Source organism: Pimephales promelas, chromosome 3 (assembly GCF_988280905.1).
Source record: "Pimephales promelas chromosome 3, fPimPro1.hap1.1, whole genome shotgun sequence".
In the NCBI taxonomy this organism is placed as follows: domain Eukaryota; kingdom Metazoa; phylum Chordata; class Actinopteri; order Cypriniformes; family Leuciscidae; genus Pimephales; species Pimephales promelas.
Window position 1 is genome coordinate 3,364,128 of NC_142771.1, and position 27,167 is coordinate 3,391,294.

A 27,167-nucleotide genomic window follows, 5' to 3' on the forward strand; every position below is an offset into this window, starting at 1 on the left:
GCAGGAAAATAAAATCCAGAAAATAAGAGTGGAAAGAAGGATCACTTATGCTGAAGCAGCAAGATTGTCAAGAGTACATGACAATATCACCACAGAGCAAGCAGAATTGGGAATTGGAGAACAACAGCAAAGGAAAAGTGACAAGATGTATGTGGACAAAAAGGACTTGGTAACATTTATTGCAGGAGTGATAAATAGTACTGCTGAAGTTAAATCAAAAAATTATAAAATACAGCTGGTTGTTAAAGCAGCAGTAAATCATTTGGGACTAATGGGACTGACATGGGAAGAAGTGAGGGAGAATCTCACTAATCAGTCAAGCCAGGATTCACCATGTATTGGTTAATATTAATGGTTGTTATTTTACAATGGAATGCAAGAAGCATACTGGCCAATGGTCAGGAATTCAAACATTTCATTAAAGATAGTAAAGTACGTGAATCCAGATGTAGTGTGTATCCAGGAGACTTGGTTAAAGCCAAATTTAGAGTATGTGATTCATGGGTATATAGGGATAAGAAATGACAGAGATAATGGAGGACGGGGAGGAGGAGGAGGATGTGCTACATTTATTAAACAAAATATTCCGTATAGGGTTCTAGAATAGGGAAAGGATCTAGAATACATAGTGGTAGCATTGTGGGAAAGAGGAGAGGAAGTGGTTATAATAAACTACTATAATCCTTGTAAGAGGTTGGAAGTAGATCAGTTGTCAAGGATACAAGGAAATAATAGACAAAAAGTAATATGGTGTGCAGATTTTAATGCCCATAGTAAAATTTGCGGGGGTTCGCATACAGATGCAAATGGAAGGGTGATAGAAGATTTGATGGATGATAAGGAGTTAGTGTGTATGAATGACGGAAGAGGAACAAGAATAAACATAACAACAGGAAATGAGTCAGCATTAGATATTACATTAGTGTCTAATGCTTTGGCTGGAATAAGTAACTGGCGTGTTTGGAATGATTCAACAGTGGGCAGTGATCACTACCCAGTAACATGCTCAGTGGGAGAGCGCATGGAAGTAAGACCAGGTGGAGGAGTGCCAAAATGGGGTTTTAGAAGAGCAGATTGGGAAAAATTTCAGCAATTAAGTGAGGAATCAATATCAAAGATAGACACTTCAGGGAATATAGATGAAATAAACAAACAAATAACATCAGCAATTATAATGGCAGCAGGTGGATCTATTCCCAAGAGTAAACAAATGAGGAATAAAAAACTGGTACCATGGTGGACAGAAGAGTGTCGTCAGGCTGTAAAAAACAGGAATAAAGCGTTTAAGCGAGTTAAAAACACCCATAACTTGCAGCATTTAATTCAGTATAAAAAAGCACAGGCTATTGTGAGAAGAACACTACGTCAAGCTAAAAGGGCGAGTTGGAAGGAGTTCTGCAATGAAATAGGAAGAACAACACCTGTGGGAGAGGTTTGGGGAATGATAAAAAGGATGGGAGGAATAAGGAGGGAATGGGATATTCCAGTTTTAACTACTGAGGAAGGAACAGCAATCTCTAATAAGGATAAGGCAGAGATGATTGTAAAAGCATTTGTAAAAATTCACAGTTCAAGCAACCTATCAGAAATATGCAAAATGAGAAGGGAAAGAACAATGAGTCGGCATCCAGATGTGTTAAAATGGAGGGATAAAGTTGGGGATAAAATTGATGAACCTTTTAATATGGCTGAGTTGACGAGAGCAATAAACAGAGCTAAACCGACATCTCCAGGGAAAGGTCAGATATGCTATGTGATGCTAAAACATCTAGGGGAAGGAGCGCTCTTAAAGTTGTTGCACTTTTATAACAGAGTGTGGGAGGAGGGTAGATTACCAGTAGCATGGAAAGAGGCAGTAGTCGTTCCAATAAGGAAACCTGGCAAAGATCCTTCTAAACCCAGTAGTTACAGACCAATAGCATTAACATCAAATGTGTGCAAAATTATGGAGAGGATGATAACAGAAAGGTTATCGTATATGTTAGAAAAAAATGGAAAACTGGCAAATTATCAAAGTGGTTTTAGGAAAGGAAGGAGTACCATGGATTCGGTGATTAGACTAGAAAATGAAATAAGAAAGGCTCAGGCAAATAAAGAATCAGTCATCACAGTGTTTTTCGATATAGAAAAAGCGTATGACATGATGTGGAAGGAAGGGTTGTTAATAAAGTTGCATTTGGTGGGGGTTGGAGTCTTTAACTGGATAAAAAAAATTTTGTTTGGAAGAAAAATAGAAGTAAGAATAGGGTCAGACATGTCAAGTCAGTACGAAGTGGACAATGGAACGCCTCAAGGCAGTGTGATAAGCCCACTACTTTTTATCATTATGATCAATGATGTCTTCACAAAGGTGCCAATGGATATAGGGAGGTCACTGTTTGCGGATGATGGGGCTTTGTGGAAAAGGGGAAGGAATATGGAGTATGCAATTAGTAAAGTACAAGGAGCAATTGATGAGGTGGTGGAGTGGGGATATGATTGGGGGTTTAAGTTATCAGTAGAAAAAACACAAACAGTCTTTGTCACCAGGAAACAAATTAAGGAAGGGTTGAAGTTAAATATGTATGGGAAAGAATTAGAAAGGGTTGGAAGGAACTTCGATTCTCGGTTATCATGGGCAGATCACATAAAGAAAATAGAAGGAAAATGTAAAAAAGTTATTAACGTGATGAGATGTTTGACAGGCAGGGAATGGGGAGCAAGTTGCTCTGCATTAAAAGCAATATATGTGGCATTGATAAGATCTGTGTTGGATTATGGAAGTGTAGCTTATGGGTCAGCAGCTAAAACTCAACTACAGAAGCTAGACATGATTCAGGCACAGGCATTAAGAGTGTGTAGTGGTGCTTTTAAAACTTCACCGATACCTGCACTTCAAGTAGAAATGGGAGAAATGCCGTTAGCATTAAGAAGGAGGCAGCTGATGACAAACTATTGGGCCAATTTGCAGGGACATAATGATTTCCACCCTACTAAGGTAGTATTGCAGGAGACGTGGGAGAATACAAGATTTAATGGAGATAATTTAAGTCGAGTAGGTAATGAGGTAGCAAAAGAATTTGGAGTATGTAAAGCCCTGCAGTTGTATTTTCGACGGTGGCTCCATGGGTACTTGTATGACCAGATATTGACTGGTATTTGTTAGAGCTAAAAAGGAAAGAAAAAGGTCAAATAGATATGGTTGGAGCATTTAATTACCAATTAAATAAAGAATATAATACTTCATACATATATATACAGATGGTTCTAAGAAACCTGAGACAGGAGTGACAGGATATGGGGTGGCAATACCTGCAAAAGGAATAGGAATTAATAAAAGAACATCAGATTTTTTGGGAGTATATACAGTGGAAATGGTGGCAGTGTTAGTTGCGGTAAGGTGGGTGGAAATAACAAGGCAAGAAAAGGTGCTGATATGCTCCGATTCATCCTCAGTACTAATGAGCTTAAGATCTTTTCATTCTGGGAGCCGTCAGGATATATTGTATGAAGTCCTTCAGTCAGTGACAAGGATAAAAAATCAAGGAGGACAGGTACAATTTATGTGGGTTCCAGCACATGTAGGGGTGAAAGGGAATGAGCTGGTGGATGAATTGGCGAAAAGGGCATTAAAGAAGGAAAATATAGAAATGCATATTAAAATAAGTAGAGCAGAGGTTAAAAGTATTGTCTGGGAAAAATCTAACCAAATGTGGCAAGAAAGATGGGACAGAGAGGAGAAAGGAAGGCATTTATATCAAATTCAAAAGAGTGTAAAAATAACTAGATTAGGTGGTGGGCACAGAAGAGAGGAAACTGTAATGACAAGGTTAAGGTTGGGCCATAGTGCTTTAACCCATTCAGACCCTGTGTCCATTACAATGGACATCACATGTCAGCCCCCTTTTTTTAACATCTGGAGCTTTTCACCTAGTTTAAAGCCTGCAGTCCATGAGATTGGACGTTTGTCATCCAATCAAATGCCAGAAAAGCTCTGCATGTGGTAATTATATATAAAAAACACTACATTGAAGAGAAGCATGTCAGCACTTCACTCCAAACACAGAAGCAAGCAACATTTTCTAAGTTATATTTACATTTTGTATATATTTTTTCCAGTATTTCATGGTTTGTATGTAAAATAGAAAGATTGAACTTATTAATTAAAGTTAAAAATCGACTGTAGAATTGCACATTTTAAATCAGGATTTTTTTAAATGTGTCTGTCCATTAGAATGGACAGTAGGTTTGAAAGCCTGTTACTGAAGTCACATTTTCAGTAATGCTGATTGAAATTTCTTTTATAAAAAAAAATAATATCACAGTACTGATACATTTTTGAATTTTTTTCATGTGCAGAATATTCAGTTCTGAAGTGCTTGAACATATAGCTGATGAAAATATCTCAGATGTTGACTTTATGTGGAGTGATGAGGAAGATGAAGATGTAAGAAAAATATCCATATTTAAAACTTTATATAGTAAAATAACTTCTGGCCAAAAGAACATACGGATTTAACTTAAATCTAAAGCACAACTTAAATATGAATATTTGTAATATTTTATATTAATATATATTTTTTATAGATAGATGCACTTTTATGATGCATAGATGCGTTTTTATCATGGATAGATGCACTTTTATGAAGGATAGATGCACTTGTATCATGGATAGATGCACTTTTATGGACTTTCAAAACAGAAACAACCATTTACAGCCAATATAAAGCTTGGAAGGGTCAGAACATTGTTTAATATAACTGTGATTGTTTTCATCTGAGAGAAGAATGTCATATACACCTATAGCTGGAGGCCAGGGTGATTAAATCATGGGGTAATTTAAATTTTTTGGTGAACTATCCCTTTAAAGGTATAGTTCACCCACAAATTATATTTGTCATCACTTACTCACCCTCATGTTGTTCCAAACCTGTATGAGTTTCATACCGTTTTTATTCTGCTGAACACAAAATAGGTATTTTAAAGAATGTCGGAAACAAAACAGCTGACAGTAGCCATTGACTTCAATAGTATTTTGTTTTCCTATATATTTTCCAAATAACTATATGATATTATTATAATATAAAATTATCATTATTAGTAACTATTTTGAAAATTACAATAATATTTAGCAGTAATGTATCAATATATATTACAGTACAATGCCGTATAATTGATTACGGAAGTAATCAAATTGCGCAATTACGAAATACAGTAAAAATACAGTAAAGTACTATTTTGCAGTTTGCATTACTGATCTTGTGCACTGTAAAGTGAATTACACTAGTTACTGGAAATAGAAATACAGTGACTTGCTGGCAACCGTCCTGCCAGTACTGTAAAAATACAAGAAAACACAGGATGCACAACGGAAATGACTCTAACATGAATGCATTGATTGATTCCTAGGTTTATTTTGTTATGAATAAACATATGTGCAATATATAAAGGAAAAAACTTACGATTAAAGTTGTAATGTTATAATGTTCAAGTTTTTGATCTAAAAAAAGAAAGATGCACACAGAAAATGACTCCAATATGACCAGATTGATTGATTGGAAGATATTTAGTTTGTTACAAACAATGTGCAATCTGTACAACAAAAACCTCAAAATTATAGTTGAAATGGTATACTGCTGGAATTTCTTTGACCTTGAGAAAAAGCTTAAAGTATAGACCAACAAATTTTATGTTTATTAATTTATTTTATGTTGGTACATTTTTGGGAAGTACACCTGTTTTGACCTGATGTCCATTGGAATGGACAAAAAAAATCACAATGAAAGCCATTATATAAATTTTTTTTTTTCATTTGTTTTCATTTATAGAAGCCTCATGAGCTGGGAAAATGTACTTTTATATTTTTCAGAAACTTAAAACATAATTCAGGTCTGAAGGGGTTAAACAAATCACTGAAATTGATAGGAAAACATGAAACAGGCTTGTGCGAGTGGTGTCAGGAAGTAGAGTCAGTGGAGCATATAATAATAAGATGTAGGAGGTATGAGTCACAGAGAGTTATAATGAGGAATAAATTGAGAGAATTAGGGGAACAAGAGTTAACATTAAAAGGAGTGTTGAATATAGGTGATAGAGCACAGGTTAGGATATTGTTAACTTTTTTAAGGAAAACAGGTTTGTATGATCGGATATGAGGATAAATAGGGATATAGGAAAAGTGTGAAGGGAAATTAGTGAATACGAGTAATATGGTGGTATTTTTTTTTCTTTTTTTTTTAAATGTGGAAATTAGATTGTAAGCCTAATGTCTGATTCACACTCCGAAGCAGAAGGTGGCGGTAATGCACCAAAAGCTGGTTGCCAACCGCCGGTAAAAACAAATAATAAGAAGAAGAAGTTACATTCGGTTGTGCAAAGCGGCAAAACTCCTCTGAGGGAAACCTAGAAACGAGGTAAGCGACGGAGAAATCAACAGTTTTCTGCCCAAGAATACGGGTTAAATCGCGTCAAATATTGATTTGGGGACAGCCGTTTTTACAATACTGTATGACAATCGCGGGATAAGTGGCAAAGATAATCGTTAGTGTGTGTGTGTGAGAGAGAGAGAGAGAGAGAGAGAGAGAGAGAGAGAGAGAGAGAGAGAGAGAGAGAGAGAGAGAGAGAGAAAAGAGTGTGAGATAGAGAGAGAGTGTGTGTGAGAGAGAGACGGAGAGAGAAGAGGAGAAGAGTATGTGTTAAATAGAGAGAGAAAGCGTGTGTGTTTGTGTTTGCAACTCTACATTATAGGGTCAAAATATCCCTTCAAAGAAACTGAAACAGGTAGCCTAGTGCATCCCACATTTTCTACTAACATTTTATTATAACATTATAGTCATTATTTGGCCTTTAGAAATCTATACTTCTCTTGGTTAAGAATTTCTTACAACCTAATGTATCTATACTTTTACTTGAGTAATGAATGTGAATATTTTTGACCCTTCTGTTTATTGCAATTAATAGTAATTATAAAGTCCAACTATATGTAGATTCACATATTATGGTGTTGTAGATATTTGTCTATAGAGGTTCGTAAAGATAGGTTATTGACATATTTTGTTATTGATGATTTATCCATGTTAAGGCCTATATTGTGAAAAACAGTAACGTCTTTCAATATACTTTAGCGGATTTACAGGCTTTTATCATGTATCATGGCTCAAATAATGTGTTTCTAACAGCAAACACTCAGAATAAAGTGAGATGATCTGCTGATGATCCTGAATGGCTTGTTGAATGAGTGTTGATAGTCTGAGGATCATCAATATTAACAGATCTGCTGAAAACACTCTTTATTTCATGACAATAGTTCCTGTTTTCTCCTCTTTTATTATGCTGATGTCTTCAGATCTCCTGTAAATTGACACTTAACTCATGGCATTAGTGTAAACAGACTGTGAGAATTTGTTGGTCACTATAATGTAGCCTATGTTTATTTCTTTTTATGCTTTCAACTTTTTTTCTTATCATTAATTATATTTGGAAGAATTTACATTATTTTAATTTGTTGTCCATGAGCATAAAAATAAACTCAATAACTTTGAAATGTTGGCAGATTACATCATCATTGAAGCTCCACCCACTGTATTTCATCATCAGTGAAGCTCCTCCCACTGTAATTTATCATCAGTGAAGATCCTGTAACTGTATTCTCCAATAAATGCTGTAAATTCCCATCAGCTACAAGTATAGACGAGCCTCAGAGCATCAGGAAGAGCTGAAATCTGTAAAGACTTGAGTTTATTAAAGAGGACAGTGAGAACATGAGTGATCCAGAACCCTGCAGAATGAAAGACACTGAAGATCCTGAAGAACAAAGAGGTTGGTGTTTATTCTTCATTCATTTATTCATGATGCTGAAGAACATTCATGTTAGAAACATTCAAGCATATAATAACTTTTAGATAAACAGATAAACTATGAAATGGCTGCAAAAGTAGTTTTTTTTTTCTTCAAAAAAATGGTCAGTAAAGTTTCATATCAATTGTCAACATCAAGTCAAACTAAATAGCTTTATTTTACATGTATTTTGTATATGGTTTACAATTTGTTAACAATGTTATCAGAAGGTTGACCTAAACTGTGCAAATTTTTACAGACTTGTATAACAAATAATAATAATTTCAAAATGTACAATCTTTTCCGCTTTACTGCAAACATTTGTGTTCTTTCTTGCAGGGAAATTTAATTGATCTTTTGTTTCTTTAACAGGCTTTAATAATTCAAACGTTTTAGAAAGATTTGAATGAAATTTAATTATCAATCTGTTGGTGTCAAAATATGCCAGTATTGTGTATTTTAATGTTCATTTCACGTTAGATAATTATGTGATCAAACACATTTGAACTGTAAATTGCAGGTTAAACACCAGAACAAATTAATGTGTAAATTAAAGTGCTCAATAGGTATATAGCCTTGTTTCCACTGCAATTACCAGGAACTATTTGTCCCAGGAACTTTTTTCACAGAAACTTTTTTTTTTCCCCAGACCACTTGCTTACTGCGTTTACACCGCATACTAAAGTAGCGGTCCAGGGAGGGAAGTTGACGTTGAACTACGTGCGACTGCTCTTCCTAGCCTACGCGTTTGTTTTGAGTTTTGTATGGAGGAGATTTAAGCTTTGCTGCTTTTTTGTGTGCGATTAATTTACAAACGAGGTAATTAACAAAACGGCAGAAAAGAGACGAGCACCCAAAGCGTATTCAGAAAGCTCATAATGCTAGAGTAGCTATGTAGAGTAGCATTACTTAGCTAATGCTAAGTAGACGTTTGTTATATCTGCGGACATTGACCGTGAGCTGGATGGGACAAACGCGCGCCATCGGGCAGAAAAAATAGCGTGGTAAGAACCAATCAGCATGTTCAGCGTTCAAGTCCCACCCCGAAAGTTCATGAACTCCGAAAAAGTACTTCCTCACCAGCAGGGATTTTCTGGGAAATTTTTACCCGGAACTTCATTTAGACCCTGGTTCCTGCGGTGTAAACACACCGAGTACCACCCCAAAGTTCCTAGTTCCTGGGGAAAGTTCCTGCGGTGGAAACGCGGCTTATGTCAACATTTCTCTTAAAATGCGTCAAAATAACATTTATTGGGGTTTCTTCAAAGGTCACATATTTTTTTTACAATTACTTGGTGATAACGTCATAAGAGGGACCAGCAACCTGGATTACAACGTTTTTACATGGTTGTTTGACTTAAGCCCAACTGCCCCCATCACCCCAACACAATGCTAATGAAATACGCAACAAGCTTAAAATGTTCTAATTTACTGATGTACAAGTAGTATCTAAATACAAATTAACTATGTACATCTAATAACATAACAGCAAGTTAAAAAATAAAGAAATAAAAGTGCAGCTTTGTCATAACTGGCATGGAATTCAAAAAACAGAAAATAAAAGTGCAGCTATCAAAATGTAAAAAATAAAAGAAGAGAAATCCATTTGGCAAGGCAGGTCTATTTAAAATGAAAATAGACATAACATAACTGTGTTTGATATGGGATTAAAATGATGGGCAGTGTATGAGATATAAACTAATGAATAATTATAAATATCAATCAGAACATGTGAGCGGAGAGTGCATTTCTGAATATTCCTCGGCTGGCTTATTCCGCTCTGGTGGCTCGAAAATATGTGGAATAACGGCTGCCTCTGACTAAAGTGTTTTCTAGTCAACTAGTAGTTGTTCCCTTTCGTTTTCGAAGTTGTTCCCTTTCCTTGTGGTTTTTAGGCCTACCAGACCGATCTGCTGCGGGACTCCGGGCCACCAAGCAATCTTTTTTTCCATCTGTGATATGGTGGCCACGGAGAGACATCTGTGGCTCTACCAGGCTGACATTGGGGAGAAAGGAAACTTTTCTCCCCGATTCGCCGGTTTCGTTTTCCGAGCTTTTCGGCCCTTCTGTCGAGACGGTGGTCAATAAGTTCAGGGAGGGCGCATTCTGCTGCGTTTAAGAGCTGCATAACGTGGAGGTCCTCTGCCCAGCCACAGGCAGGCGGAGGGGCCTGGTCTGTCATGGTCTGAGGATCACAGACAGACCCAGAAGACCATTGTGGCTTCCCGTGCACCCCCTCCTCCCAGTAGGGGGAGTAGGACATGCAGGAGGCGTAACTCCTGTGGGAGACAGGATCTCAGGTCCTGGTTATGAGCTCCCACATACTGTGTTCGCCAGGTAACAGGCCTCTCCAGGCCTTTCTGGTTATGAGCTCCCACATACTGTGGTCGCTAGGTTACAGGCCTCACCAGGCCTTCCTAGTTACGAGCTCCCACATACTGTGGTCGCCAGGTTACAGGCCTCACCAGGCCTTCCTAGTTACGAGCTCCCACATACTGTGGTCGCCAGGTTACAGGCCTCCTGGTTATGAGCTCCCACATACTGTGGTTGCCGGGTTACAGGCCTCACCAGGCCTTCCTGGTTATGAGCTCCCACGTACTGTGTTCGCCAGGTAACAGGCCTCAACAGGCCTTTCTGGTTATGAGCTCCCACATGCTGTGGTCGCCAGGTTACAGGCCTCACCAGGCCTTTCTGGTTATGAGCTCCCACATACTGTGGTCGCCAGGTTACAGGCCTCACCAGCCCTTCCTGGTTATGAGCTCCCACATACTGTGGTCGCCAGGTAACAGGCCTCTCCAGGCCTTTCTGGTTATGAGCTCCCACATGCTGTGGTCGCCAGGTAACAGGCCTCTCCAGGCCTTTCTGGTTATGAGCTCCCACATGCTGTGGTCGCCAGGTTACAGGCCTCACCAGGCCTTCCTGGTTATGAGCTCCCACATGCTGTGGTCGCCAGGTAACAGGCCTCTCCAGGCCTTTCTGGTTATGAGCTCCCACATGCTGTGGTCGCCAGGTTACAGGCCTCACCACGCCTTTCTGGTTATGAGCTCCCACATACTGTGGTCGCCAGGTTACAGGCCTCACCAGGCCTTTCTGGTTATGAGCTCCCACATACTGTGGTCGCCAGGTTACAGGCTTCACCAGCCCTTCCTGGTTATGAGCTCCCACACATTGAGGTCACCAGGTTACAGGCCTCACCAGGCCTCCTGGTTATGAGCTCCCACATACTGTGGTCGCCAGGTTACAGGCCTCACCAGGGGCCTCATTTATAAAACGTTGCGTAGGATTTGCGTCAGAAGTGGCGTACGGATGAAACATAGGACGTGCGTACGCACAGAAATATTCGGATTTATAAAACCGTTCGCACGCACATCCTACGCATTTTTCCCTTCATAAATCACAATCAATTCTAAATGTAGTGCAGCTTTTGCGGCTTCATGTCACGCCCATAGTTGCCCATAAATAGTCCGTGAAACGCCCACAAGTTAATATTCATCAATTGCGAAATCATGTTAAACACAGAGAGGAAATAAAATATGTAACTTTACTCAATGTGAAGTAGAAGTTATCGTTGGCAAAGTGGAAAAGAGGAGAAAAATGTTGTTTGGAGGGCACAGTGTGGGCATTAGCCTACTAATGCCAAAAAGGCACTTGAGTGGCAAAAGGTTGCAGACGCCGTAAATGCTGTAGCCTCACAACCTCGGACTGTGGCCGAAATAAAAAAGAAATGGTCGGACATAGGGTTGTAACGGTATACCGGTATGACGGTTTATCGCGATATTGACGTGTACGATTATCATATCGTGCACATTTGCTTATCCGCGGTAAAAAAAAAAAAAAAAAAAAAACAGAATTCACCTGCACTGCCGCATGCAACTTCTTTCAGCTTGACTGCTTACTCCATATCCGTACAGCGCTGAAAATGTCCGAGACAGAGGCTGCGAATCTCTATCTCCCGCCAAAAAAAAAAAAAAATCTGCAGTATGGGAATATTTTGTAACTTATATCCGAAAAACTATCGTGATGTTGTCCTTGAAGATGGATATCCAGTTTGCAAGATATGTGGACGAAGAGTGGCTGCAAAAGGAGTAAACACGTCGAACATGTTCTCCCATATTTAGGAACACCATACCTCCGTGAAGATAAAGGTTATTCATAACTTTTATAACTTAAGGCCATATTATTTCTGTCATGCTGAGGGAATCCCGGTCTGATTATCTGACAAAACAGATGCCACGTAAAATGTGCGATTTAAAAAGATAGATGGATAAATAAAGCAAAATATAGCTATGCAGTAGCCTAAATTAAATCGCGATGTGCGTGTCTGTGAATATACAACGCAAAAAGACTGGTGTGCAAGCCCCTTCAGCGTGTCTCTGAATGAGCAGCGCCGTTTCGTCTAGTAGATCTAGTAGGCTACACACTCAAGTACGCATGACGCTCATGGTTTTTAAAGCTGTCTCAGCCACTACGAAGACGTGAACACATGAACATATCTAGACAGAGAACACTTAATGTGCACTTTATAATTATTTTTTTAAAGAATAATCATCAAATACACTGACTGAAATTCATAGGTGTTCAGTAGGTGTTAACGCGGGGTTAAATGTAACACGGACCGTTTACACAGTTCGTCAGGATCAAGCAGGCTGTCTTTCCGCTATTTTTCTCTTGCTGCCAGAAGACGGTCTCCCGCGAATTTGCGGAAAGTTTTGATTATATTTCGTGAAGATACTGGACAAAGAGTGTTTTGACACCATGAAAGTAATTTTTTTCATCATAGTTTTTTTTCGGTTTCTGAGTTGGGTGTATACGTTTCCAAATCTAACTTTATATTGCCTTAATCACCGTCTTGTTGGCTCAAACATAGCACCGTTTTGAAACATGTCAGCAATTCCTAGCGACTGTTAGCTAGGTTTAAAATATGTAATACACAGCGGGGTTAATTCTAACAGAGTGGTACAACTAAGCCTCCAAGTGTACAATGATAAGCAAATGAAAATGGAGCCACACAACTTTTCAGGTTTGAGTATACATTTAACTTTGTTAGACGTTCACAAACAATGTTGGGATTTAAAATGTTTAAAATTTAGTGTTCTATGAATGATAACTTGTTTATTTATTAAAAATATGGCCTGTTATTAATGCAATAAACCCTTTAAATTTTTATTTTAAGCTAATTTGTATTATCATTACTGTTATTAATAATAATAATAATAATTGTACATCATGCAGCTGCCACACACAAATCTAATTTAATTGCAATTACAATATTTATAATTTTATTTATTATTATTTATTGCAAAACTATGCAGCCCTTTTCTATGTCTCTATCCATGATATTGATCCATAATAGAAGGATGATTGGATGAGGGATATGTATGGATATCTGTCTATACAGATGCACAAACAATATCAAACTATACAAATAAAATAGTACTGAATTATGTGTGTTACACACAAGTGTTACAACTAACCCCTCTCTCTGTTACAATTAACCCCGCATATGGGGTAAGTTGTAACATTTGCACTTCTGTCACTTTCAGTCCAACTGTACGAAAATGGTAGGTCCTAGAAAAAAACTTTAAGTGTTCATTTGTAGCAGAGATGTGCATGTTGCTTGTGTAAAAAAAAGTATTAATCTAACCTAATTATTTTTTAATTAATTGAGCCAAAAGCAAAAAGCGTTAGGTTGTGCCCCGCTCTCCCCTACAACCTGGAAAAAAAAAGTTTGGTTTAGCCTATGATTAAAATATATTACTATTGTGTATAGTTTTTTTGTCCATGTTTTAATTTATTAAACTTCTCTTGTGTAGACAAACTAAAGCTGTTACATTTTATCTGATTGCATTCTCAAAAATACATTTTGTATTCAATCACAGAATCCAGATCAGTTATTTCAGACAACCCAGAATTTCTGAGGAAATAAATATACATTTCATAAAGACTCTATTGAAAAAACCTTTGTTACAATAAACCATGTTCAACCAAAAACAATATCTGTTTTTATTCATTTAAGGGCCATTGTAGCTGATGCTGATTATAATAATGATAGTTTTAATATTGTATACCGTGAAACCGTGATATTTTCTGAGACGATTATCATACCGTGAAAATCTCATACCGTTGCAACCCTAGTCGGACATCAAAGTCGAGGCAAAAATGCGTCCAGTCATTAATTCAATTAGAGAGGTGGCCAAGGAGTTGGGCGAAATCAAGACTGTCCTAACTGAAATAAACTGCATAATGAGGGAATTCTTGAATAAATAATATATTTTTTCCACACCTTTTGTTGTGAAGATGATGCGTTCACTCACTTCCATTTAATTGCCACATCTTCTAAGAGCTCAAGATCAGCCATTGTGCGTCATTAGGCTACGCATTGTGATGGGGCATTTTATTTACATCCATTTCATTCTGCATCTGACAAGCTACGGATGTTATAATCTACTTGAAAATGGGAAATAATTCAGCGCAAATGTAGCCTAATTTCTTGCAGCTTTCTGAATGGTTGAGACACGTCATACGTTATTTTACCGCATTTCTGAATATTCCTCGGCTCGCTCATTCCGCTCTGGTGGCTCGAAAATATGTGGAATAACGGCTGCCTCTGACTAAAGTGTTTTCTAGTCAACTAGTAGTTGTTCCCTTTCGTTTTCGAAGTTGTTCCCTTTCCTTGTGGTTTTCAGGCCTACCAGACCGATCTGCTGCAGGACTCCGGGCCACCAAGCAATCTTTTGTTCCATCGGTGATATGGTGGCCACGGAGAGACATCTGTGGCTCTACCAGGCTGACATCGGGGAGAAAGGAAACTTTTCTCCTCGATTCGCCGGTTTCGTTTTCTGAGCTTTTCGGCCCTTCTGTCGAGACGGTGGTTGATAAGTTAAGGGAGGGCGGATTCTGCGGCATTTAAGAGCTGCATAACGTGGAGGTCCTCTGCCCAGCCATAGGCAGGCCAGAAGACCATTGTGGCTTCCCATGCACCCCCTCCTCCCAGTAGGGGGAGTAGGACATGCAGGAGGTGTAACTCCTGCGGGAGACAGGATCTCAGGTCCTGGTTATGAGCTCCCACATGCTGTGGTCGCCAGGTTACAGGCCTCACCAGGCCTTCCTGGTTATGAGCTCCCACACATTGTGGTCACCAGGTTACAGGCCTCACCAGGCCTTCCTGGTAATGAGCTCCCACATACTGTGGTTGTCAGCTTACAGGCCTCACCAGGCCTCCTGGTTATGAGCTCCCACACAATGTGGTCGCTAGAGTACAGGCCTCAAAGGGGCCTTCCTGGTTATGAGTTCCCACATACTGTGGTTCAGAGTGAAGTACACAAACCCATACTTCACCTCTTATTGTGGTAAGTCACACGACAAGATGTCATGTGTACTTGCTAAAATCCATTTCTTATTGTAAGGGTCACGCGTGGTACGCTTCGGTCCCTTCTTATGTGGCTCAGACCCTGGTTTTTCCTCGGGTCCCACTTTAAGAGGTGTCCAGTCGCTTAAGTAGGCTACGAGGACGCCCTTCTCTGGCTAACTTCCACTTGGTGGAGTAAGCTCCCACAGGTTGTGGTCACCAGGTTACAGGCCTTACCAGGCCTTCCTGGTCATCTGAGTACGATGTAAAAATTCTAGGGGTGCCAACAATTATGGCCAGAGTGTTTTGGAGAAAAACATTTTTTTCAATTCTTTTGCTTCAATGAAAGGTTAGAATTTTGCCATTTTTTTGAATGGAAGATCAAAAGGATAAACAATGCAGAATTATTTTTTACAGCCAGTTTTCATCATATTTACCAGGGGTCCCATTAATTCTGAGCACGACTGTATATATATATATATATATATATATATATATATATATATATATATATATATATGTATACGGCTTGACATTAACTTTTTTGCTAGTGGTAACTTTTTTGCTAGTAAAACTAGTGGTTTTCCAAAATTACTAGCCACGCAGCATTTTGACCAGTCACATTTTTGTTGTTGGAAAATTATGTTTTATTTGATTAAAGTTGACAATGGGGCTTAAACGTGCTAAAATGTACAAATATTATCATTAGCTCTGATAAGGTTGTAAAACTGCTTTTTTTGAAAACATGTTGTCTATTAAGATAAACACATAAAATAGCCTTTTTAGGTCTTTATGACAGTTTTAGGGACTTTGGATTGTTTGTTTTGCATCAGCATTTCCCCAGAGCTCTGACATAATAATTATCATCATGAAGCTCTGGTAACTCTGAGTAACTGGAGATATGTCCACCTGAAACAAGTATAGGCCTACAAGTCTTTATTTCCAGATTATTCCCACAAACGCATCTCCTGCTTTCTTTCATGGCATGATTAATTTTATTAAAACATAGAATTAACTCTGGAAAGTTAGTTGTGATATGACATGACAAAAGGTCAGCCCTGCTAGTAGTTATACCGTGTCCCTTAATCATGAAGATTATTTTTTTCTTTATATCGGCCACGCACACTCACGAACTGACTGAACGCTGTGTTGATGTGTGTGTGCATGCGACCAGTGCGATGCGATGTGTGATCGTTTTTTTGACAAAAGTCTGGATGTTATATTTGACCATCGCGCAGCGGCACTGCAGGAGAGCGTGAGACGCGCCTGTGGTCTGGATTCTCCTGCTATTAAAAAAGATCGCTATATCATCACATTAAGTTGATAATTAAGGGCAGATCAAAAAACAGCCCTCAGTCCGACGGCCAGTCCGCAAGTTTAATCTCTGTACATCCTCTTGTTTACAGTTGTCGTTCAAGAGGATTCACGAATGGACCAATGAGCAAACACTAGAGTAGACTATGTGCAGGTAGTACTCATGGGAGTTGTAGTGTCGTAGTGATAAATTTCAAATTCGTTTGTTATGTCAGATGTCTTTGACAAGACTACAATTTTTCAACACGCCAAAGTGGCTAGTGGGAGTGACCGTGTTACCCGCCACGCGTGAAATCCACCCGCATTTGGCGGGTTGGCGGGTGTTAATGTCAAGCCCTATATATAATATATGATATACGATATCATCATCATCATCATTTGAATCACAGCTTAGTGTTTTGACACCGACAACCCGAGTGCATTTTACCTCAAATCTGTGACAAGTTAACTTTCCAAAGAAAGCGCAAGCTTCTCGGGTCGACATTAACACACACACTGACAAAATTGTATTCAGAATTAAAAAAATGTGTACACCACTTTTTAATGTGTGATTGTGTAGGTGTTCACGAGATACCAACCTTAAGCAAACTTGCTTGTGTGTGTGTTTATGTGTGTGTGCGCACGCACGCATGCATGCGACAGTCACTGACAGATGAGAGACGGAGGGAGAGCACGGAAAGGAAATGCTGCTGAACGAATACACTGCGTGTTTTAGCGTTAAAAATGAAGGACAGTGACAAAGACGAAAGCTGAATCCCAATTCTCTGTCTTACCCCTTCCCCTTAGTTTTGCGCGTTCATGTGAGAGGAAGGCCTATCCCAATTCTCATTTTGATCTAGGGGTAGGGGTAAGGTGAAGGGGTATACAGTATACCTCTTAAGACCAAGAATTTTTGCGAGCTTACTTGAAACCAAGGGGTAAGAAATGCACAAGTTTTTTCACTTAAATGATTGATAAAAAAATATGACCGTCTTGTTTTGTGCTCTACACAGTTGTGTACATATATATTTGCAACTATGTTGTTTATTGAAACGTTTTTAAAAAAAATTGCTGCTATGCTATGCTAACGTTACATTGCTTATTTGCACAATCAGTCCCACATTTCAAGATCATCTAAAATGTCCGGGATTCAGCTTTTGCTTTCTACAGTCGCCATTCATTATGTGTACATTATTTGGTCACTGACACGTACGTGATTAGCTTCTCAGATGATGTATTCAGCTTCAAACGGATCCCGACTGAGACGAAAACACTGGAATATTAGATCAACAATACATTCAGATTCACCGATTTAAATGAATGAATTCGGTCCGATTGAAACACCACCTTGTGCATGTAAACATAATGAATAGTGCAGACGGAAAGCAAAAGCCGAATCCCGGACATTTTGACGGCATCTTGAAAGTTTCAAGAAGTTTGTGATCAACACTTGTTGCCCCGGGTGACAGATTAAGGACGATGCAAGATGACGTAACCGAATGGTGTGTCATTTCATAGGGTTATGTTTGCACTAGCGCTTACCACTCGGTTTCGAGGGACAAGGGCTAGGGGTAAGACGAAGACAGAGAATTGTGATTCAGCCGAAAACTAAGGACATTTACCCTATAATTTTATTTTATTTTATTTAGTTTTGCAAACACACATTATAGTTTTAGTTAATTATCGTTTTTTTGTAATGCCTCGTTTTTATTTTTTATTTCAGTTAACAACCATGTTTTTTCCCACCTCGTTTTCATTTTTTCGTTAGTTTTCGTTAACGATTATAACCTTGCTCATTAGACCTTTTTCGTAGGTAGCCCCACATTATGGGTCTGTCAGGTTATTGGCCTCTGGCTTTCCTGAAGGATGAGCTTCCACATGCTGTGGTCATTGGGTTTCAGGCTGCACAATGTACGGCCTTCCTGACATGAGCCCTCATGTTTCGGAGCTCCCCACACAGGGGGTCATCTGGTCTTAGGTGTCATTGACCTTCCTGATTTTGATCCCTCTCTTACTTCCTCAGTGCTCAACAGCGAGCACTGGGTGGAAACTCGTGGATTGAGTGAACGATTCCCGTTGTTTTGAGGTTGAGTCACACTCTCCGGAGGATCCCGTCTCTGTGATCCGAAACTCTATGGTTTCTGACAGCTTCGCAGGCCTTCAGTTTTTGGATGCCTTTCCTAAGCAATTTCCAGAGGTTCTGTCTTGGACGGACAGGCTATGGCCAGACTTAGTACAGATCACCAGGCCAGCCTGGGGGCATTTCAGGAGGAGTGTTCTCCTCAATAGTGACTGGCTGGGGGTCTCTTTGGTCCCCTAGCCATACTCCCTAGAAGTGCCCCTTCTATTTGGAAGTTGTGGTCCTAAAGCCTTTGAGCTGGCCCAGATTTACCCAGGTTATTACGTTCTGTTTTTTCTTGGTTCAGTACCTTGGGCTTTGACCGGTAGGGAGTGCTGTCACTGACAGCTTGATGTGACATAGGGTGAGTGGTTTCAGTGTTCCTTGGAATTACTGGTTCTGACAGTTGTCACTGCCTTTCGGCATGCACTCCCCTCAGCATGGCAGAGTGGGTATTTCGTTCCCCATAGCATCATTCAACGTATTGTTGAGTTCCCTTCGACAGGGAACTTCTCAGGTTACGACTGTAACCTATGTTCCCTGAGAACAGGGAACGAGACAGTAGTCTCGTTGCCATGCCTCGGGGCCTGCCTGCAACAGGTCCCTTCAGACGATAGGATGTTGTCAAGGTTTCAAGGTGCCCTTCTTATACATACAGATTGACGCGCTCATCATTCAAGCTGATGATGCACAGGCTGTCGCCGGTCAACATGATCACTGTGAGTTGATATTTGATTTCAGACACCTGTCACGCCTGAGACGTTCCCCATAGCGTCATTCGACGTATTGTCTCGTTCCCTGTTCTCAGGGAACATGGGTTACAGTCGTAACCTGAGACGTTTATTAAGCCACTAGTGGACAAATCGCCCCTTTATATTGATTTAATAAGTTAAATAGGCTATACAGGATAATGATCAAATAATGAGCCGGCAAAAGTGAATGTGTAAAAAAATGGCAAGGAGACATTTAATTTAAATATTAATTTATTAAGAAACTTGTGTTTTCACTGTGTCGCTGCAAAGATGAAGTTGACGATGCGGACTCACCATGAACGAATAAAGAAATAAAGGCATTTTCCTCCCACACTTTGAGCGGCGACACTGGTAACTACCATCTGTAGTTAGGGGGCCCCTAGTGGCGGCGGGGCTTATAGGGAGAGCCGGCTCCGTCTCTCCCTCTCTGTCGTGCAAGCGACCGCACTAAACAGTTTGAACATACATATTCACGTAGCCTTTCGAAAACCGGGACATTCAGTGTCCTGGGAGAGTGCTTAAATTTCCCAGGACAGGTTATTAAAAAGAACGACAATCCCGGTAAAACCAGGACAGGTGGCAACCCTACTAGCAACCCATACTCTTCTAGATTCCTACTGTTTGTGGCTTGACTATGGAGAACGACCGGGAGACTGAGGAGGTGGGAAACCATCAAATTCTTGATGGACCACAGCCCTACAATTTTGAACCAGTCTGGTGTGAGAGTGGGGAGGAAATTGCCAGAAATCATGGCTAGCCGACTTGCCGTTAGACTAACTGTAACTCTTGGCTTGGAGTCCCTTTTATTACGTCACGCCCAGCCTAGTGGAAGGGAGGGGAGAAAAAAGTACCAACATTTCATATTATACCCACCATTTTGGTATAAAAAAACATGGCAAAACCACATTGTATTATCTTCATGAAAAATGTAACCTGCAATTAACACTTTAATAGTTCTCAATACAGAAACATGGGATTTTTGTCTATAATGATTTTCAACATAAAAACTGGAAGATCAGTGTATCTCATTAATGGGAAGTTTCGTGGATGTTGATTTATAGAAATACATAAATTATTGTAGTAGTTTATAGCAGTTGTCTGTATTTTTTTTTTAATCTCCATTCATATTTATCTCTTTGAATTATTTAGATTTACAACATTTGAATTTTTTTTTTCTTCTTTCATTTCAGACCTGATGGAAGTGAAGGAGGAGAGAGAAGAACTGAGACAAGTGAAGGAGGAGAGAGAAGAACTGAGAGAAGTGAAGGAGGAGAGAGAAGAACTGAGTGAAGTGAAGGAGGAGAGAGAAGAACTGAGAGAAGTAAAGGAGGAGAGAGAAGAACTGAGAGAAGTGAAGGAGGAGAGAGAAGAACTGAGAGAAGTGAAGGAGGAGAGAGAAGAACTGAGAGAAGTGAAGGAGGAGAGAGAAGAACTGCGAGAAGTGAAGAAGGAGAGAGAAGAACTGATGGAAGTGAAGGAGGAGAGAGAAGAACTGAGAGAAGTGGAGGAGAAGAGAGAAGAACTGAGAGAAGTGAAGGAGGAGAGAGAAGAACTGATGGAAGTGAAGGAGGAGAGAGAAGAACTGAGAGAAGTGAAAGAGGAGAAAGAAGAACTGAGAGAAGTGAAGGAGGAGAGAGAAGAACTGAGAGAAGTGAAGGAGGAGAAAGAAGAACTGAGAGAAGTGAAAGAGGAGAAAGAAGAACTGAGAGAAGTGAAGGAGGAGAGAGAAGAACTGAGAGAAGTGAAGGAGGAGAAAGAAGAACTGAGAGAAGTGAAGGAGGAGAAAGAAGAACTGAGAGAAGTGGAGGAGGAACATCATGTCCAACCTGGAGAAAAACCTTTGAGTCGCTCAAAGACTAAACATACATTTTTAAAGAAAAGAAGAGCCAAGAAATCTTTCACCTGTACTCAGTTTGGAAAGAGTTTCACACACAAATACAATCGTGAGAGACATATGATGATCCACAGAGAGAAGCCGTTCTCATGCAAACAATGTGGGAATAATTTCAGTCAATTAGGAAACCTTAAAGCTCACATGATGATCCACACCGGAGAGAAGCCATTCTCATGTGATCAGTGTGGCAAAGCATTTCTCAGGGCATCAGACCTGAAGACACACCTGAGAATTCATATGAAGGAGAAGCCACATTCATGTTCTGTGTGTGGAAAGAGTTTTTCACAGCTGTCATATTTACATAAACACCAGAAAACTCACACTGCTGTGAGAGAGTACATGTGCTTTGAGTGTGAGAAGACTTTTACTACAGCGGAAAGTTTAAAACTGCACCAGAGAATTCACACTGGAGAAAAAACTTACGAGTGTTCACACTGTGACAAGAGATTCAGTCAGTCATCAACTCTGAAAACACATGAGATGATCCACACTGGAGAAAAACCTTACAAGTGTTCACACTGTGACAAGAGTTTCAATCGATCAACACATCTGAAAAGTCATGAGAGGATTCACACTGGAGAAAAACCTTACAAGTGTTCACACTGTGACAAGAGATTCAGTCACTCATCAACTCTGAAAACACATGAGAGGATTCACACTGGAGAAAATTCTTACAACTGTTCACACTGTGACAAGAGATTCAGTCACTCATCATCTCTGAAAGCACATGAGAAGATCCACACTGGAGAAAATCCTTACAAGTGTTCACACTGTGACAAGAGTTTCAGTCGATCAACAAATCTGAAAACACATCAGATGATCCACACTGGAGAAAAACCTTTCAACTGTTCACACTGTGACAAGAGATTCAGTCACTCATCAGCTCTGAAAACACATGAGAAGATCCACACTGGAGAAAATCCTTACAAGTGTTCACACTGTGACAAGAGTTTCAGTCGATCAACAAATCTGAAAACACATCAGATGATCCACACTGGAGAAAAACCTTACAACTGTTCACACTGTGACAAGAGATTCAGTCACTCATCAGCTCTGAAAACACATGAGAGGATCCACACTGGCGAAAAACCTTACAACTGTTCACACTGTGACAAGAGATTCAGTCACTCATCAGCTCTGAAAACACATGAGATGATCCACACTGGAGAAAAACCTTACAACTGTTCACACTGTGACAAGAGATTCAGTCACTCATCAGCTCTGAAAACACATGAGATGATCCACACTGGAGAAAATCCTTACAAGTGTTCACACTGCGACAAGAGTTTCAGGACGTCTTCATGTCTGAAAACACATGAGAGGAGCCACACTGGAGAAAAACCTTACAAGTGTTCACACTGTGACAAGAGATTCAGTGTGTCAAAAATTCTGAAAAAACATGAGATGATCCACACTGGAGAAAAACCTTACAAGTGTTCATACTGTGACAAAAGATTCAGTGTGTCAACAAATCTGAAATCACATGAGAGGACTCACACTGGAGAAAAACCTTACAAGTGTTCACACTGTGACAAGAGATTCAGTATGTCAAAAAATCGGAAAAAACATGAGAAGATTCACACTGGAGAAAAACCTTACAAAGTGTTCACACTGTGACGATATTCAGTGTGCCAAAAAAATCTGAAAACACATGTAGGAGTTGAGGGTAACCCAAACACAAATGAATCTCCCATGGGATTCATTCCAACAGAATTCAACACTCCGGACCTAAGATCAACATTCCAGAACCTTAAAGATCCCGGTTCCACCTAGTCTACACTAGCCAACAAACCTATTATGCTTAGATCACATAGAAGTCATGTAATTGTTATAACTATTAGATGTGTGAATGAAAGAGTATCATGTTTCCTATCAGTAAGATCATATGATCTTGATTCAGAAAATGGCTTGAGTGAAATCTGTGTAAATTGTTTGGTGTTCTTTCTTGTAATAGTCATGTCTAAACTGTATCCTCTGTACTCTCTGCTAAAGCTGGAGAGAATGTGGATCCTAGATAACAGATGATTTATGATGAGAGCTGAAGGAAATACCAACTCTTCCAGGAGGCGGGACAAACATTTGAGTTAAAAATTCTCAACCCGAACAAAGGGTTGGAGTCATCTTGGAGTTATCTGAGAGTTATCTGAAAGTTGTGCTGGAGAAACATGACAAGTAACCCGATAGACAAGAAACAATGTAGTAGACTAGCAGACAAACGAACCCAAACAACATCAGGAGAACATCCATGGATTAAACAGCTTCCATTCAACGCCATCCAACAACTCGTCTCACTTTTCTTTCCTTTCTTAGCTTTCTTTTCTTTTCCGTGAGAGTCTCGGTTCTGAGTTAAGTTTTGCTGCAAAGTTTCGTTAACTCGTTTCGATTGCAAAGCACTTCGAACTTAAACACTTTCATCCATTCGCCAGCACACCATGTGATTGGCCGCCCAGAGACGTCTATCCAGGCACAAGGAGACCGCCAAACAACGAACCAGGGAAACGCCCTTTTATGCCGTCAAGCAAGTAACCTTAAGACTCTTAACTGAACTGGTGCATTGAAATAAAATTTAATAACCTGCATAAGAAACGAAAGAAAGGTTAAATTAATGATTGATGGTTCGTTCAGGTCATGTCATATAAGTGCATATAGAAACTTGGGATTTCACCATCTCACTCTTAAAACTCATTCTTTCTCACTCTTTCTTTCTGCAACTCGTATGAATGTGTGTGTGCGTGTGATTGTGTTAGATATTAGATGTGTTAGAATATTCAATAAAGTCTTGTTTATATTTTAAAGAGAATCGTTGTGTTATGTGCTTACAGTTTTAATGTCTTGAACTGCTGATCTAAGTTACCTTGCTAATAAATAGTGTTTCACTATAGTTTGGACATTTATATCCGCTGCAGAGGTTATAGTTACAGCCCGTTCGAATGAATGCTGAACAAGTCATTTGACTCTTTTAAGATTCCCTATAAATTAAAGGTGCTCCAAGCGATGTCGCATGTTTTTTAGGCCAGAACATTTTTTGTCACATACAGCAAGCATCTCCCGACTATCCGCTAGATGCTTGTCCCCTAAAAACACTGTAGAAAAAAACGCGGTCTATGCAGACAACCCAGGCTCCATAAATGGCAACAAAGACAAACTGCGGCAACACGCTCCACGAAACATAACAAACTGTTCCAGCCAATAACTGACAAGAAGCCCCTGGGGGTGGGGTTTAGGGGGTCAGTACACAGATGAGGAGGAGGTAGGGTCTATCTAGCCTCCGTTTTGTTTGAAAATATTTTAAGGCCCTGTTTACATGACCTCGAGACTAGATTACTGTAATGCTTTATTAGCCGGTTGTCCTGCAACTTCAATAAACAAGCTACAGTTAGTACAAAATGCAGCTGCTAGAGTTCTTACTAGGTCAAGAAAATATGATCATATAACACCGATTTTATCATCTCTACACTGGTTACCTATTAAGTTCCGCATCAACTACAAAATACTGCTACTGACCTATAAAGCCCTAAATGGTTTAGCACCTATGTACTTAACGGACCTTCTTTCGCCCTACAATCCACCGCGTTCCTTAAGATCACTAAATTCAAGGCTTCTGGTCATTCCTAGGATATCGAAGTCCAGTAAAGGAGGGAGGGCGTTCTCGCATTTAGCTCCAAAACTCTGGAATGGCCTTCCCGATACGGTCCGAGCCTCTGACTCGCTGACACAGTTTAAAACTAGATTAAAGACGCATCTCTTTAGTCAAGCATTCACATAATGCTTACCTTCTAGTCCTCTGTTATGCCATACGGAACCGTTTGCCACTGAAACTGCTTAACGCACCAGTGGGGCTCGACAGCCTTTTAGACAAACGGGTCGGCTCGTATGGTTGGGTTGGGTTGCGGAGAGTTCAGGTTACGGAGAGTTTGTGAGTTATAACGGAAATCATTATGAACATCAGCTATGCTAATTATTTCCCATCTGCCTTTCTGCTGTTATCTCGGGACGCTTGTCCCGAGAAAAATGGCGTTCGTCAGGTCCAGTTTTGTGTCCAGCCTCACATGGGGATTTCGGATGCCCCAACGCCTGTGATGAGACGACTCAACGCCTGCGATATGTTATGGCGCCGTTTGATTCATAAACAATAATTATATTTAATATTTATATGAATGTAAGCCAGAGGAGAACTGGCCCCCGACTGAGCCTGGGTTCTCCCAAGGTTTTTTCTCCATCCAATCTGATGGAGTTTGGTTACTTGCCACTGTCGCCTTGCTTTTGGCTTGCTTTGAGCTTGCTCAGTTGGGGTTATTTAGTGTTTAGCAATGTTGTTGATCTGTGTTGTACTACTTTCATGTTATCACTGTGAAGCTGCTTTGATACAATCTGTATTGTGAAAAGCGCTATATAAATAAATGTGACTTGACTTGACTTTACACGAGAACACTCGTGGGTTAAAACGTAAAAATATGTCATCGGATGTGCCTTTCGTTTATACGGTGACGGCGGTTTTGGGGCTTAAAAACGCAAAAAAGGAAAACTTAAAACCTTATCAAACCAAATCTTAAAAACGCTCCACCGCCGCATTCCCGTGTAAAGGGTAAAAACGCAAATTCTGCTTGACAGTGAAGGTAGCACGCAGGCGCACTGACTTGGTGCTGTTGTAGTATGCACTCCTAGCCGCCTGAAATGCATATGTGGTAGAAAGGTGGTGGTAGAAAGCGAGGACTCGGACACAGAAGGATTCGGGATCGTGGCTTGACCGTTTATTTTCACAGCTCAGCGTCAATAACGTTGAAAACATGAACTGAGCTTAAGTTTTAAACTAGCAAGTACATTTCAATGCACGTGCAACTCAACAACAAGCTCATGCTGCTCATATCATCACACAAAGCTTTGCGTTAGCCACAATACATTAATCACATTTTAAAGAAAAAACAAAAAATGATAACTTGCTGCATTTAGGTCTTTAACAGTTTACAACACAAAATATCTCAATAAACTGAACTTTAGTGCGATATCAACAAATATATTTTACATTTCTTTTTCCCACTACCATTAACGTGGCTTATCTCTAACGTTGAAAACATGAGGAAAATATGAGCAACACTCACGTATCAACGCTACGGTATCACAAGAGGCACAAATAGAGCTAAAGACACTTGCATCAGTTTTAACATAATAGCATTATGGGGACACCTTGTGGACAAGGCAATACACTGTCTTACACACACTACATTGAATTTCACACACTTTTGCGTCACCATTTGAACGCGGATTTCCCACCCAAAACGCTCGTCTAAACGCAGAATAAAAAGTGATAACGCAACGCCACTTTTGCGTTTTCTCTTCAGAATCGTTTCCGTGTAAACATAGCCTTAACGTCAAAAAGAAGTCACGTCACCCGACATCGCTTATAAAAGCAAATCTTTTTTCATGTCATTTCATTCATTCAACGAATGAAATGAACTAAATGACTCGAAAAGATTAGTTCATTTTGTTGAACGAGTTCGAACAGGAGAGTCACGAACGTGCATCACAGAACAGTGCAAGGTCAGAGCATTTGTGCAGTGACGAATGTTTTCATCAAAAACATTAATTTCTTTTCGACTGAAGAAAGAAAGACATGGGCGGATAGACATATCCTGCAGCCATATCACCCTGTAGCCCAAGACTGGTTGCCCACTGAAGCTAAGCAGGGCTGAGCCTGGTTAGTACCTGAATGGGAGACCTTCTGAGAAAACCAGGTTGCTGCTGGAAGAGGTGTTAGTGAGGCCAGCAGGGGGCGCTCACCCTGTGGTCTGTGTGGGTCCTAATGCCCCAGTATAGTGATGGGGACACTATACTGTCAAGGAGCACCGTCATTCGGATGAGACGTTAAACCGAGGTCCTGACTCTCTGTGGTCACAAAAAACCCCAGGATGTCTTTCAAAAGAGTAGGGGTGCAATCCCAGCATCCTG

At 39.9% G+C, this 27,167-nt stretch overlaps 2 protein-coding genes across 6 annotated transcripts in view; both read left to right on the forward strand.

The window, feature by feature from the left end:
- The window catches only part of LOC120486165 (uncharacterized), a 67,366-nt gene extending 59,770 nt beyond the window's left edge, over window positions 1-7,596 (forward strand). For all 5 annotated transcript variants that reach the window (XM_089129088.1, XM_089129089.1, XM_089129087.1 and 2 more), the window contains one exon: window positions 7,532-7,596. In XM_089129088.1, coding sequence (XP_088985214.1) covers window positions 7,532-7,547 — 16 coding nt within the window. In that variant the 3' untranslated portion in view covers window positions 7,548-7,596. The remainder of the gene's footprint in view (window positions 1-7,531) is intronic.
- A 63-nt stretch (window positions 7,597-7,659) lies between these two features.
- On the forward strand, window positions 7,660-25,650 carry LOC148981865 (uncharacterized). Its single transcript, XM_089129020.1, has 2 exons — window positions 7,660-7,797; window positions 20,518-25,650. The coding sequence occupies exons 1-2, from the start codon at window positions 7,740-7,742 to the stop codon at window positions 22,836-22,838; spliced, it is 2,379 nt and encodes a 792-aa protein (XP_088985146.1). The 5' UTR covers window positions 7,660-7,739; the 3' UTR covers window positions 22,839-25,650.
- The last annotated feature ends 1,517 nt before the right edge of the window (window positions 25,651-27,167 follow it).